This window comes from Oncorhynchus clarkii, chromosome 17 (assembly GCF_045791955.1).
Source record: "Oncorhynchus clarkii lewisi isolate Uvic-CL-2024 chromosome 17, UVic_Ocla_1.0, whole genome shotgun sequence".
NCBI lineage: Eukaryota > Metazoa > Chordata > Actinopteri > Salmoniformes > Salmonidae > Oncorhynchus > Oncorhynchus clarkii.
In genome coordinates, this window is record NC_092163.1 from 5,620,869 (window position 1) to 5,636,930 (window position 16,062).

The following is a 16,062-nucleotide window of genomic DNA, read 5'->3' on the forward strand; positions in this document are numbered from 1 at the left end:
AATGGTTTTGTGTGGCACTTGGTTGCAGTTCCTATTGCTTCCACTAGATGTCAACAGTCTTTAGAAATTGGTTGATGTTTTTCTTTAGAGAAATGAAGAAGTTCGGCTATTCAGAACGAGGGTCCAGCCTAGTGCTCTCTAATGTTTTGATGCGCACTCCAGGTCACGCGCTTCACGTTGTTTTTATCCGGTATTGAACACAGTTTATCCCATCTTAAATTTTCTCGATTATTTACGTTTTAAAATACCTAAAGTTGGATTAGGAAAGTTGTTTGAAATGTTTGGACAGCATTTACAGGTATCGTATTAGATATTTTGTAGTCATGCTGGGCGAGTTGGAACCAGTGTTTTTTTTAAATCAAACGCGCCAAATAAATGGACATTTTGGAGATATAACAACGAAATTAATCGAACAAAAGGACCATTTGTGATGTTTATGGGACATATTGGAGTGCCAACAGAAGAAGCTCTTCAAAGGTAAGGCACGAATTATATCATTATTTCTGAGGTTTGTGTCGCGCCTGGTGGGTTGAAATATGATTGTCGTGGGTTGAAATATGATTGTCATGTGTTTGTTTGATGGGGTGCTGTCCTCAGATAATCGCATAGTTCGCTTTTGCCGTAAAGCCTTTTTGAAATCTGACACGGTGGCTAGATTAACAAGGAGATTAACAAGGAGACTGCGTGAATCAGGCCTTCATGTTCGAATTGCTGCAAGGAAACCACTACTAAAGGAGAAGAAGAAGAAGAGACTTGCTTGGGCCAAGAAACACGAACAATGGACATTAGACCGTGGATATCTGTCCTTGGGTCTGATGAGTCCAAATTTGAGATTTTTGGATCCGAGCGTCATGTCTTTGTGAGACGAGGAGTAGATGAACAGAAGTCACACTTAACCAGCATGGCTTCCACAGCATTCTACAGCTATATGCCATCCCATCTGGTTTGGGCTTAGTCCCACTGTCATTTGTTTTTCAACAGGACAATGACCCAACACACCTCCTGGCTGTGTAAGAGCTATTTGATCAAGTAGGAGAGTGATGGAGTGCTGCATCAGATGACCTGGCCTACACAATCCCCCGACACAATCCCCCACATTTCCAGAGATGGAAGTAATTTTTACTGTACTTTTTGGTACCTTTGAATCTAATGTATTGTATCAAGATGGTTTGGGATGAGTTGGATCGCAGAGGTTGTGTGAACAAACTGCACATTTTCGAGTAGCCTTTAATTATCTCCAGCACAAGGTGCACCTGTGTAATAACCAAGCTGTTCAATCAGCTTCTTGATATGCCACACCTGTCAGGTGGATGGATTATCTTGGCAAAGAATAAATGTTGACTAACAGTGATGCTCATGAAACATCCAACACTTTACATGTTGCGTTTATATTTTTGTTTTTTTGTTGTTACTATCAGTTTTAGGAACATTTACCCAAAATATGACATCAGCGATAATCAAAATGTTGAAAATCTGTGAATGTCTAAATAAGAAATTGGTCCAATTAAACAGCAATGTGTCGAACCCTTTCAACAACGGGGAGATGTTACTGATGTGCTTTGTATCTGCGACGTAAAAACAAGTTTTGGACTTCCACACAAAATGACTTCTTTAGTTATTTTATGTTTAAGGAAGTGTGTAGGTCACATTCTGTATCATACAGCTATGAAAGTTATATATTTAGAACCACCTGTTCAATTGGAATCCAGCGACGTCTGTGTCTTCAGTGTCCTAGAACTGTCCAGGTTTTTGTGTTCTGACTTGTAAAACAGGATGAATAAAATAAGTAATGTAAACATAGCAGTAATTACCAGGAAGCTCTACATTTGTTTTAAAATCACACTAAGATTGTTAAAACTGGCCTCGGGTTATTGAGAGATCTGATTTAGGATTTACCCTCGTAGCAAGGTTGTTTTATCATGTGGTTTCATTCGGGTCTCTATTTAAAAATAACACTGTCTTTGGCAGGAGAAAGACCAGACTCGGAGGAACCAGAGCCAGGGACGTCCAAACTAGCAAGACGACACCACTGCTCCCACTGTGGAAAGTGTTTCAACCAGAGAGTAAACATGAAACAACATGAGAGAATACACACGGGAGAGAAGCCTTACTACTGCTCCCAGTGTGGAAAGAGTTTCGTCCGTTCGGGGGAGCTGAAAATACATGAGAGAATACACACAGGAGAGAAGCCTTACCACTGCTCCCAGTGTGGAAAGAGTTTCAGCCGGAAAGCATGCCTGAACCAACACGAGAGAATACACACAGGAGAGAAGCCTTACCACTGCTCCCAATGTGGAAAGAGTTTCAACCAGAAATCAAACCTGAAAGCTCACGAGAGAATACACACAAGAGAGAAGCCTTACCACTGCTTCCAATGTGGAAGGTGTTTCAACCAGTCGTTGAGGCTGAAACAACACGAGAGAATACACACAGGAGAGAAGCCTTACCACTGCTCCCAATGTGGAAGGTGTTTCAACCAGTCGAGGGAGCTGAAACAACATGAGAGAATACACACAGGAGAGAAGCCTTACCACTGCTCCCAATGTGGAAAGTGTTTCAACCGGTTGAGGGTGCTGAAACAACATGAGAGAATACACACAGGAGAGAAGCCTTACCACTGCTCCCAATGTGGAAAGTGTTTCAACCGGTCAGGGGAGCTGAAACGACATGAGAGAATACACACAGGAGAGAAGCCTTACCACTGCTCCCAGTGTGGAAAGTGTTTTAACCAGAGAGATCACCTGAAACGGCATGAGAGAATACACACAGGAGAGAAGCCTTACCACTGCTCCCAATGTGGAAAGTGTTTCAACCGGTCGGATGAGCTGAAACAACATGAGAGAATACACACAGGAGAGAAGCCTTACCACTGCTCCCAATGTGGAAAGTGTTTCAACCGGTCGGATGAGCTGAAACAACATGAGAGAATACACACAGGAGAGAAGCCTTACCACTGCTCCCAATGTGGAAAGTGTTTCAACCGGTCGGAGGAGCTGAAACAACATGAGAGAATACACACAGGAGAGAAGCCTTACCACTGCTCCCAATGTGGAAAGTGTTTCAACCGGTCGGGGGAGCTGAAACAACATGAGAGAATACACACAGGAGAGAAGCCTTACCACTGCTCCCAATGTGGAAAGTGTTTCATCCATTCAGGGGATCTGAAACGACATGAGAGAATACACACAGGAGAGAAGCCTTACCACTGCTCCCAATGTGGAAAGTGTTTCAACCAGAGAGGAAACCTGAAAAAGCATGAGAATACACACAGGGCAGAAGCCTTACCACTCCGCCCAGGTTGCAAAGCTTTTGCCCATTTAGGAAGCCTGAAAGAACACATTAGACTGCACACAGAGGAGAAGGCTTAGAAAAGCTCAGACTGTGGGAAAACATATTACTCATAAGTCACTTAAACGTCATTAGAGAATCCACACAGGAGAGAGAAATTACTTCTCTTAGCGTGTATATTGATATTTCACATCACATTGACTTAAAATTCATCAGAGAACATACACAGTGCTCCCGTTGTCTTATATTGTTGACTGACAATGTGTTTACCTGTCTTTACCAGATGAAATTAAATGGTACAGGGTATACTCAAACATATATTTGTTTGTTTTTATTAGAAAACATGAATTGAATATGGAGTCTGTCAGTTTGAAAATAGAGTAGATCAGATTCCATGTGTTTAAATTGTCCTTTTTTAAACTCTTTGTGTTTATCTGGGTGTGTCATTCCTCCAGCACTACAGATAATCAAGTGATATTTGGATGTGATGCATTAGTTCCATTGTTGACATTTGCATTGTAGCCCACTGATGATTTAATGAAATGAAAATGTTCAGACTCTGTAATGGAAAATGTTTGTGTGTCCACATAACTGAGTATGTGACTAACCTTGTGAAACTGTCCTATTATAAGCTCCTGTTTTTGGGACTATCATCCTGTATTGCAAACCAATTTGCACCTGTGTCCTTGTATGATTTGTAGTAAAACCAGGGTTGGAGTCAAATCCATTTCATTTCCAGTCAATTCAGAAAGTAAACCAAATTCCACATGTTCCTCATTGAAAACCATAGAAGAGAATTGGGAATTTTCAGTTTACTTCCTGAATTTACTGGAATATTCTAAAATGGATTCAATTGGGAGGTTTTCCTCATGAATCTGCACAACAACACCCTATAATGACTAAGCAAAAACAGGATTAGAAATGTATGCAAATGCATTTTAAAATTAAAACTGAAATATCACATTTAAATAAGTATTCAGAACCTTTACTCAGTGCTTTGTTGAAGCACCTTTGGCAGTGATTATAGCCTCAAGCCGCCTTGGGTATGACACTACAATCTTGGCACACCTGTATTTGTGGAGTTTCTCCCATTCTTCTCTGCAGATCCTCTCAAGATCTGTCAGGTTGGATGGAGAGCGTCGCTGCGCAGCTATTTTCAGGATTTCTTCTGAGTTGTTCGATCGGATTAAAATCCGGATTCTGGCAGGGCCACTCAAGGACATTCAGAGACTTGTCCCAAAGCCACTTCTATGTTGTCTTCGCTGTGTGCTTAGGGTCGTTGTCCTGTTGGAAGGTAAACCTTTGCCCCAGTCTGAGGTCCTGAGTGCTCTTGAGCAGGTTTTCATCAATTATCTCTCTGTACTTTGCTCTGTTCATCTTTCCCTCGATCCTGACTAGTCTCCCAGTCCCTGCCGCTGAAAAACATCCCCACACCATTTTATTTATTTATTTTATTTCACCTTTATTTAACCAGGTAGGCTAGTTGAGAACACCTTTATTTAACCAGGTAGGCAAGTTGAGAACACCTTTATTTAACCAGGTAGGCAAGTTGAGAACACCTTTATTTAACCAGGTAGGCAAGTTGAGAACAAGTTCTCATTTACAATTGCGACCTGGCCAAGATAAAGCAAAGCGGTTCGACACATACAACAACACACATGGAGTAAAACAAACATACAGTCAATAATACAGTATAAACAAGTCTATATACGATGTGAGCAAATGAGGTGAGATAAGGGAGGTAAAGGCAAAAAGGCCATGGTGGCAAAGTAGATACAATATAGCAAGTAAAACACTGGAATGGTAGATTTGCAATGGGAGAATGTGCAAAGTATAAATAAAAATAATGGTGATAACCATGATGCTGCAACCACCACGCTTCACCGTAGGGATGGTGCCAGGTTTTCTCCAGACCTGACGCTTGGTATTCAGGCCGAAGAGTTTAATCTTGGTTTCATCAGATCAGAGACTCACGTCTGTAGCCATCAATTGCTTTGAAAGGCTGGTCATGGCTCACACCCCACCATTATCCAAGAAACCCTGGACCCACTCTAATTTGCATACCGCCCCAACAGATCCACAAATGATGCAATCTCTATTGCACTCAACACTGCCCTTTCACATCTGGACAAAAGGAATACCTATGTACAGTCGTGGCCAAACTTTTTGAGAATGATACAAATATAAATGTTCACAAAGTCTGCTGCCTCCGTTTGTACGACGGCAATTTGAAGATACTCCAGAATCTTATGAAGATCACTCTGTCATGCTGATTGAGTTCTAATTTTGTATTTTGTATTTTATTTTTTACCTTTATTTAACTAGTTAAGAACAAATTATTCCAGAATAACAGACTGGAAGCTTCAAAAGGAGGGTGGTGCTTGGAATCATTGTTCTTCCTCTGTCAACGATGGTTACCTGCAAGGAAACACCTGCCGTCATCATTGATTTGCACAAAAAGGGTTTCACAGGCCAGTAAGATTGCACCTAAATCAACCATTTATCGGATCATCAAGAACTGCAAGGAGAGCGGTTCAATTGTTGTGAATAAGGCTTCAGGGCGCCCAAGAAAGTCCAACAAGCGCCAGGACCGTCTCCTAAAGTTGATTCAGCTGCGGGATCGGGGCACCATCAGTACAGAGCTTGCTCAGGAATGGTAGCAGGCAGGTGTGAGGGCAGCAGGCAGGTGTGAGAGCATCTGCACGCACAGTGAGGCGAATACTTTTGGAGGATGGCCTGTTGTCAAGAAGGGCAGCAAAGAAGCCCCTTCTCTCCAGGAAAAATATCAGGGACAGACTGATGTTTTGCAAAAGGTACAGGGATTGGACTGCTGAGGACTGGGGTAAAGTCATTTTCTCTCATGAATCCCATTTACGATTGTTTGGGGCATCCGGAAAAAAGCTTGTCTGGAGAAGACAAGGTGAGCGCTACCATCAACCCTGTGTCATGCCAACAGTAAAGCATCCTGAGACCATTCAAGTGTGGGGTTGCTTCTCAGCCAAGGGAGTGGGCTCACTCAAAAATGTTCCTCAGAACACAGCCATGAATAAAGAATGGTACCAATACATCCTCCGAGAGCAACTTCTCCCAACCATCAATCAATCAATCATCAGTTCAATCCTCAAGAGGCGGGTGGACCAACAAAAACCCACAAATTCTGACAAACTCCAAGCATTGATTATGCAAGAATGGGCTGCCATCAGTAGCCCATTGTCTTCGCTGTGTGCTTAGGGTCGTTGTCCTGTTGGAGGTTCACCTTCATAGGGTGTCATTGTAAATAAGAATTTGTTCTGACTTACCTAGATAAAAAATGCTCAGCCCCCTCCTGTACTCCCTGTTCACTCATGACTGCATGGCCAGACACGACTCCCACACCATCATTAAGTTCGCTGATCACTGACAACAACAACAAGAAAGCCTACAGCGAGGAGGTCAGAGACCTGGTTGTGTGGTGCCAGGACATCAACCATTCCCTCAATGTGATCAAGATAAAGGAGATGATTGTGGACTACAGGAAAAGGAGGACCAAGCACGCCCCATTCTCATCGACGGAGCTGTAGTGGAGCAGGTTGAGAGTTTCAAGTTCCTTGGTGTCCGCATCAACAACAAACTATTATGGTCCAAGCACACCAAGACAGTCGTGAAGAGGGAACGACAAAACCTATTCCCCCTCAGGATACTGAAAAGATTTGTCATGGGTCCTCAGATCCTCAAAACGTTCTACAGCTGCACCATCGAGAGCATTGATGATTGCCTGGTTTGGCAACTGCTCGGCCTCTGACCGCAAGGCACTACAGAGGGCAGTGCGTACGGCCCAGTACATCACTAGGGCCAAGCTTCCTGCCACTCAGGACTTCTATACCAGGCGGTGTCAGAGGGACTGCCCGCCCCACCCCCCCACCCCTTTACGCTGCTGCTACTCTCTGTTTATTATCTATGCGTAGTCACTTTAACTCTACCTACATGTGCACATTGCCTCATTTACCTTGACTAACCGGTGCCCCGGCACATTGACTCTGTACCGGTACCTCCTGTATATAGCCTCCACATTGACACTGTACTGGTACCTCCTATATATAGCCTCCACATTGACTCTGTACCGGTACCCCCTGTAAATAGCCTCCACATTAACTCTGTACCGGTACCTCCTGTATATAGCCTCCACATTGACTCTGTACCGGTACCTCCTGTATATAGCCTCCACATTGACTCTGTACCGGTACCCCCTGTAAATAGCCTCCACATTTCCTCGCTACTGTTATTTTACTGCTGCTCTTTAATTATTTGTTACTTTTATTTCATCATTCTTTTTAAACATAACAATTGTAATTTGTACTTTACAAGTATTTTTCTTAACTGCATTGTTGGTGAAGGGCTTGTAGGTCAGCATTTCACTAAGGTCTACACCGGTTGTATTCGGCACGTGACAAATAATATTTAATTTGATTTTCATACTTTTCTAATAAAACACTTTTCAACCCATATGATCTATTACATAATAAAAGTTTTAAAAAAACGTATACAAATATCATGTCATAGTGAATTCATGACATGTGAACGAACAAGCCTTTTCATACTTTATAATATGGCTATACAGTGGGGAGAACAAGTATTTGATAGCCTGCAAAATCTGCAGTGTTTCCTACTTACAAAGCATGGTCTGTCATTTTTTATCATAGATACACTTCAACCGTGAGAGACGGAATCTAAAACAAAAATCCAGAAAATCACATTTAATGATTTTTAAGTAATTCATTTGCATTTTATTGAGACCCAGAGTTACTTCTGCTGCAGAGGATAAGTTGATTAGAGTTACCAGTCTCAGAAATTGCTGCCCAAATAAATGCTTCACAGAGTTGAACTAACAGACACATCTCAATATCAACTGTTCAGAGGAGACTGTGTGAATCAGGCCTTCATGGTCGAATTGCTGTAAAGAAACCACTACTCAAGCACACCAAAAAGAAGAAGAGACTTGCTTGGGCCAAGAAACACGAGCAAACCTCCACATTGACTCTGTACTGGTACCCCCTGTATATAGCCTCCACATTGACCCTGTACTGGTACCCCCTATATATAGTCTTCACATTGACTCTGTACTGGTACCCCCTGTATATAGCCTTCACATTGACCCTGTACTGGTACCCCCTATATATAGCCTTCACATTGACTCTGTACTGGTACCCCCTGTATATAGCCTCCACATTGACTCTGTACTGGTACCCCCTGTATATAGCCTTCACATTGACTCTGTACTGGTACCCCCTGTATATAGCCTCCACATTGACTCTGTACTGGTACCTCCTGTATATAGCCTCCACATTGACTCTGTACTGGTACCTCCTGTATATAGTCTCCACATTGACTCTGTACTGGTATCTCCTGTATATAGCCTCCACATTAACTCTGTACTGGTATCTCCTGTATATAGTCTCCACATTGACTCTGTGCTGGCATCTCCTGTATATAGCCTCCACATTAACTCTGTACTGGTATCCCCTGTATATAGTCTCCACATTGACTCTGTACTGGTACCCCCTGTATATATCCTCCACATTAACTCTGTACTGGTACCTCCTGTATATAGCCTCCACATTGACTCTGTACCGGTACCCCCTGTATATAGCCTCCACATTAACTCTGTACTGGTTTAAATAGTAGAGTAGAGAGAGAGAGTAGAGTTCGACCGATTATGATTTTTCAACGCTGATACCGATTATTAGAGCGATTAATTGGACTATTTTTTTGTTTGTTTTTCTAATAATGACAATTACAACAATACTGAATGAACACTTATTTTAACTTAATATAATACATCAATAAAAATCCATTTAGCCTCAAATAAATTATGAAACATGTTCAATTTGGTTTAAATAATGCAAAAACAAAGTGTCGGAGAAGTAAATAAATGGCAATATGTGCCATGTAAAAAAGCTAACGTTTGAGTTCCTTGCTCAGAACATGAGAACATATGAAAGCTGGTGGTTCCTTTTAACATGAGACTTCAATATTCCCAGGTTAAGAGGTTTTCGGTTGGAGTTAATATAGTATTTATAGAACTATTTCTCTCTATACCATTTGTATTTCATATACCTTTGACTATTGGATGTTCTTATAGGCACTCTAGTATTGCCTGTGTAACAGTATAGCTTCCGTCCCTCTCCTCGCCCCTACCTGGGCTCGAACCAGGAACACATCGACAACAGCCACACTCGAAGCAGCGTTACCCATTACTCCACAAAAGCCGCAGGCCCTTGCAGAGCAAGGGGAATAACTACTCCAAGTCTCAGACCGAGTGAAGTTTGAAACGCTATTAGCGTGCGCCCGCTAACTAGCTAGCCTTTGGTCATTAATATGGTCGAATACGGAAACTATCATTTTGAAAACAAAATGTTTATTATTTCAGTGAAATACGGAACCGTTCGGTATTTTATCTAAAGGGTGGCATCCCTAAGTCTAAATATACTTGTTACATTGCACAACCTTCAATGTTATGTCATAATTACGTAAAGTCCTGGCAAATTAGTTCGCAATGAGCCAGGCGGCCCAAACTGTTGCATCTACCCTGACTCTGCGTGCAATGAACGCAAGAGAAGTGACACAATTTCACCTGGTTAATATTGCCTGCTAACCTGGATTGCTTCTAGCTAAATATGCAGGTTTAAAATTATATACTTCTGTGTATTGATTTTAAGAAAGGCATTGGTGTTTATGGTTAGGTACACATTGGAGCAACGATACGCACCGCATCGACAGGACATGCTAGATAAACTAGTAATATCATCACCCATGTGTAGTTAGTTATAAGTGATTATGATTGATTGATTGTTTTTATAAGAAGTTTAATGCTAGCTAGCAACTTCTACTACATTCGTGTAATAGGCAGGATCCTCGTGGAGTGTAATGAGGCAGGTGGTTAGAGCGCTGGACGAGTTAACTGTAAGGTTGCAAGTTTGGATCCCCCGAGCTGACAAGGTGAAATTCTAGCGTTCTACCCCTGGACAAGGCAGTTAACCCACCGTTCCTAGGCCGTCATTGAAAATAAGAATGTGTTCTTAACTGACTTGCCTAGTTAAATAAAGATTAAATAAAGGTGTACAATTTTTTACATTTTGTATACATTTTTTATACAAACTTGAAATCGGCCCTAATTAATCGGTCTACGTCTAATATGAAGTATGTCAGTTTCAATGTTACGGTCTAATGATTTAATTATATTTCTGAAACTCAGGCTGTGTGTGTTCATCTGCGTCATTCCTTGATCATTCCTTGTGGTCCTGTTGCTCAGTTGGTGGAGTATAGTGCTTGTTAAACCAGGGTAGTGGGTTTGATTCCTGGGACCATCCATATGTTAATTGTTTGCAAACATGACTGCAAATCCCTTTAGATAAAAGTGTCTGCTAAATGGCAGATATATCCACTGATTATACCAAACATTTCGAACACCTTCCTAATATGAAGTTGGACCCTCCTCTTTCTCCCTCAGATTAGCCTCAATTCGTCGGGGCATGGACTCTACAAGGTGTCGAAAGCTTTCCACAGGGATGCTGGCCCATGTTGACTCCAATGCTTCCCACACAAGTTGGCTGGATGTCCTTTGGGTGCAGGGGAGGCTCCTCAGAGGAGGAAGGGGACGCTCCTGAGAGGAGGAAGGGGAGCTTCCTCAGAGGAGAAAGGGGAGGCTCCTCAGAGGAGGAAGTGGAGGCTCCTGAGAGGAGGAAGGGGAGGACCCTCCTCAGTGATTTTCATAAAAATAAAAATGATAAAACATGTAAAAAAGTTTAATCCTTTTTAGATATCTTTCCAATACTTCAGTGTAGTGTAGTGTATTGTTTCCAAACTGCGTTACCCACTCCAGACAGCAGATGGCGATGAGCGTCTTTCAGGTGATGATTCTTCCGTGACGTATAATGGACTGGACGGACGCTTCTTCAGGAACAACAACGCGGCTACTCTTTCAACCACCTCGGTAGCTTGCTAGCCAACATAAAAGTGAAAGATTGACGATTTAGACCATCTTAATGTACATTATCTAATCTCAGTGTTTTAAACACAGTTCTGTTGACGTATTAACTGGTTAACTGTAACCTAATTTGCAAACTTGTTAAAGATTGATGCTGAGCCTAGCACTAGGCTATTCGCTAATGCTAACGAGCTAGCTAACATCCCTGACCATGAGTTCATTAAAGTACTCATCCCCTGCTATAGAAGAGGAGGTCTGCTGTTTGCAGAAAGAAGCTCTGGCAATGAACATTGAAGAAGAGGATGAGATTACAGTGAAAGAAGAGAAAGAACCTTTTAGAATGAAAAAGGAGGAAGAGGAGACTGTTATAGTGAAAGAAGAAGATGCTGTTATAGTGAAAGAACCTTTTAGAATGAAAAAGGAGGAAGAGGAGACTGTTATAGTGAAGGAAGAAGATGCTGTTATAGTGGAAGAACATTTCAGAATGAAAAAGGAGGAAGAGGAGGCTGTTATAGTGATAGAAGAGAATGAACCTTTTAGAGAGGAAGAGGATGCTGTCTCAATAAAGGTGAAGGAGGAAGACGTTTTGGGAGTGAAAGAGGAGGAGACAGAATATCAGATTAACACCAGTGAGTACTGTCTTAAAAACAGGGGCACAAACTCTGCAGTTGTTGAACTAATGTGTGGTTTTTAAGGGGCATTCTACTGAAGTTCTACACTTGAATATGTTGTTCAGTACTGTAGGAATAGGGTCAATCTGCCATTGGTTCATATATTTTGGTTCATATATTTTAGGGACTTTTCAATTAGATGTATTGAATTCTCCATGTTGTCTATATTAAAGTTCCCCTCATCTAGTATAACAGGCTTTTAAAATTCAATATTGAAGCATATGTTCTACTTAAAATATCAAAGGGAGTTTACTACTCATTTTGATGTTCTCGTTCACACAGGAGAGAGACATGACTATGGTGGATCCTCTGGGGAGCCTCAACAACATCCTGATGCTGACGAGGCAGAGAAGAGTCTCTCCAGATCAGAACACCAGATGGTACAGCTTGGTCTGGTCTAGCATACAGCTTGGTTTGGTCTAGCATACAGCTTGATCTGGTCTAGCATACAGCTTGGTCTGGTCTAGCATACAGCTTGCTCTATCTGGGTCTGGGCTGGGTTTCTGTAAAGCACATAATGACATGTCTGTGTCCCCTCTTTATGGTTACTAGGACAATGCTAGCCCTTCCTCCCTCCCAGAGTCCCCGCGTCGTGCCTCTCCCGGTAGCACCTTACTGCTGGGTATGAAGAGGTTGTCTGTGCTGCTGGTGGACTGCAGGAAAAAAATGGGGCTGAGTGGAACTGTGAGAGGAGGAGAAGAGAAGAAAGGATCAGATTTGACTCATCAAAGTAAGTGCTGTAGTTTAGTTTGAACAAATACAATAGATCTGCCCACCGGTATCTGTTACCAGGACAACCAGCAGAGTTATGTTAGTTGACAGGAAGATAGAGTGGATGTTATGAATATCATAACACTGAAAAAGGATTCTGCCAATGAAAAGAGAGAAACCAATAGACCATATAAAACCTTGATGAAAGGTAGCTTTGGAGAGAAAGTTTCAAGATGATCCAATGTAAGGTGCTTGTTTTACAAAAACTTTTCCTTAAAACATTATGGATGTTACATTGCCTGTCCCAGTCAAACCCCCTATCTTTACAAGACTGTAGAACAGGCAAACTAAACTCAAGACTTTGGTCATTAATTAACTAATACTGAAGAAAAACTGTGATCAGGCTGCCCACTCAAACGAAAGCTTCAAACTGTAACCAGTGCCGGCAACCTTGTTCAGGTTATCAATCAACCTACCAGGGTAGTGACAAACAGTAGAGGAATGAAATCATCAACATGGTTTGATCATATCTTTACTAATGCTGCAGAAATGGGTTTTAAAGCAGCGTCCAGATCCATTATATGTAGTGATCACAATATTTTTTTTATTATTTATTTATTTTATTTCACCTTTATTTAACCAGGTAGGCTAGTTGAGAACACCTTTATTTAACCAGGTAGGCTAGTTGAGAACACCTTTATTTAACCAGGTAGGCTAGTTGAGAACACCTTTATTTAACCAGGTAGGCTAGTTGAGAACACCTTTATTTAACCAGGTAGGCTAGTTGAGAACACCTTTATTTAACCAGGTAGGCTAGTTGAGAACAAGTTCTCATTTGCAACTGCGACCTGGCCAAGATAAAGCATAGCAGTATGAGCAGACAACACAGAGTTACACATGGTGTAAACAATTAACAAGTCAATAACACAGTAGAAAACAAAGGGGGAGTCTATATACAATGTGTGCAAAAGGCATGAGGTAGGCAAATAATTACAATTATGCAGATTAACACTGAAGTGATAAATGATCAGATGGTCATGTACAGGTAGAGATATTGGTGTGCAAAAGAGCAGAAAAAAGTAAAAAGTAAATAAATAAAAACAGTATGGGGATGAGGTAGGTGAAAATGGGTGGGCTATTTACCAATAGACTATGTACAGCTGCAGCGATCGGTTAGCTGCTCAGATAGCTGATGTTTGAAGTTGGTGAGGGAGATAAAAGTCTCCAACTTTAGCGATTTTTGCAATTCGTTCCAGTCACAGGCAGCAGAGTACTGGAACGAAAGGCGGCCAAATGAGGTGTTGGCTTTAGGGATGATCAGTGAGATACACCTGCTGGAGCGCGTGCTACGGATGGGTGTTGCCATCGTGACCAGTGAGCTGAGATAAGGCGGAGCTTTACCTAGCATGGACTTGTAGATGACCTGGAGCCAGTGAGTCTGGCGACGAATATGTAGCGAGGGCCAGCCGACTAGAGCATACAAGTCGCAGTGGTGGGTGGTATAAGGTGCTTTAGTGACAAAACGGATGGCACTGTGATAGACTGCATCCAGTTTGCTGAGTAGAGTGTTGGAAGCCATTTTGTAGATGACATCGCCGAAGTCGAGGATCGGTAGGATAGTCAGTTTTACTAGGGTAAGCTTGGCGGCGTGAGTGAAGGAGGCTTTGTTGCGGAATAGAAAGCCGACTCTTGATTTGATTTTCGATTGGAGATGTTTGATATGAGTCTGGAAGGAGAGTTTGCAGTCTAGCCAGACACCTAGGTACTTATAGATGTCCACATATTCTAGGTCGGAACCATCCAGGGTGGTGATGCTAGGCGGGCATGCGGGTGCAGGCAGCGATCGGTTGAAAAGCATGCATTTGGTTTTACTAGCGTTTAAGAGCAGTCGGAGGCCACGGAAGGAGTGTTGTATGGCATTGAAGCTTGTTTGGAGGTTAGATAGCACAGTGTCCAATGACGGGCCGAAAGTATATAGAATGGTGTCGTCTGCGTAGAGGTGGATCAGGGAATCGCCCGCAGCAAGAGCAACATCATTGATGTATACAGAGAAAAGAGTCGGCCCGAGAATTGAACCCTGTGGCACCCCCATAGAGACTGCCAGAGGACCGGACAGCATGCCCTCCGATTTGACACACTGAACTCTGTCTGCAAAGTAATTGGTGAACCAGGCAAGGCAGTCATCCGAAAAACCGAGGCTACTGAGTCTGCCGATAAGAATATGGTGATTGACAGAGTCGAAAGCCTTGGCAAGGTCGATGAAGACGGCTGCACAGTACTGTCTTTTATCGATGGCGGTTATGATATCGTTTAGTACCTTGAGTGTGGCTGAGGTGCACCCGTGACCGGCTCGGAAACCAGATTGCACAGCGGAGAAGTTACAGTGGGATTCGAGATGGTCAGTGACCTGTTTGTTGACTTGGCTTTCGAAGACCTTAGATAGGCAGGGCAGGATGGATATAGGTCTGTAACAGTTTGGGTCCAGGGTGTCTCCCCCTTTGAAGAGGGGGATGACTGCGGCAGCTTTCCAATCCTTGGGGATCTCAGACGATATGAAAGAGAGGTTGAACAGGCTGGTAATAGGGGTTGCGACAATGGTGGCCGATAGTTTCAGAAATAGAGGGTCCAGATTGTCAAGCCCAGCTGATTTGTACGGGTCCAGGTTTTGCAGCTCTTTCAGAACATCTGCTATCTGGATTTGGGTAAAGGAGAACCTGGAGAGGCATGGGCGAGGAGCAGCGGGGGGGGCGGGGCTGTTGGCCGAGGTTGAAGTAGCCAGGCGGAAGGCATGGTAGCCATGTCTAGGAAAACCACAGTTCCAAAGGCTGGGACTAATATTGTGTACCGTAATTTCCGGACTATAAGCCGCTACTTTATTCCCAACCTTTGAACCTCGCGGTTTATACAATGACGCGGCTAATTTATGGATTTTTCCCGCTTTCACAAGATTCATGCCGCCAAAAAACTGAGCACCGTCACATAATGTGACGTAAATCGAGCGCGCTCAAACTTCCCATCATTCTGATTACGGTAGTAATTTTTGTCACCCTCATCATGGCAAAGACACGGAGAAATGCATATGATGCAGCTTTCAAGTTGAAGGCGATCGATCTGGCTGTTGGAAAAGGAAATAGAGCTGCTGCACGGGAGCTTGGCCTTAATGAGTCGATGATAAGACGTTGGAAACAGCAGCGTGAGGAACTGACTCAGTGCAAAAAGACAACAAAAGCTTTCAGAGGGAAGAAAAGCAGATGGCCCAAAGTATTTGCAGCCACTCGACATCAGTGTAAATCGTGCATTTAAGGTGGCGCTCCTTGTTCAGTGGGAGGCTTGGATGACAAGTGGGGAGAAATCCTTCACTAAAATGGGCCGCATGAGGAAGAGCAACTTATGGTCAAGTCTGCCAGTGGGTCCTGACAGCGTGGAGCA

The 16,062-nt window shown here is 42.8% G+C and overlaps 1 protein-coding gene across 1 annotated transcript; it reads left to right on the top strand.

Moving 5' to 3' along the window:
* Positions 1 to 2,069: 2,069 nt before the first annotated feature.
* Positions 2,070 to 4,460, top strand: LOC139370320 (zinc finger protein 135-like). Its single transcript, XM_071109724.1, has 2 exons — positions 2,070 to 3,048; positions 4,393 to 4,460. Exons 1-2 carry the CDS (start codon positions 2,070 to 2,072, stop codon positions 4,458 to 4,460), a joined length of 1,047 nt encoding a protein of 348 aa, XP_070965825.1.
* The last annotated feature ends 11,602 nt before the right edge of the window (positions 4,461 to 16,062 follow it).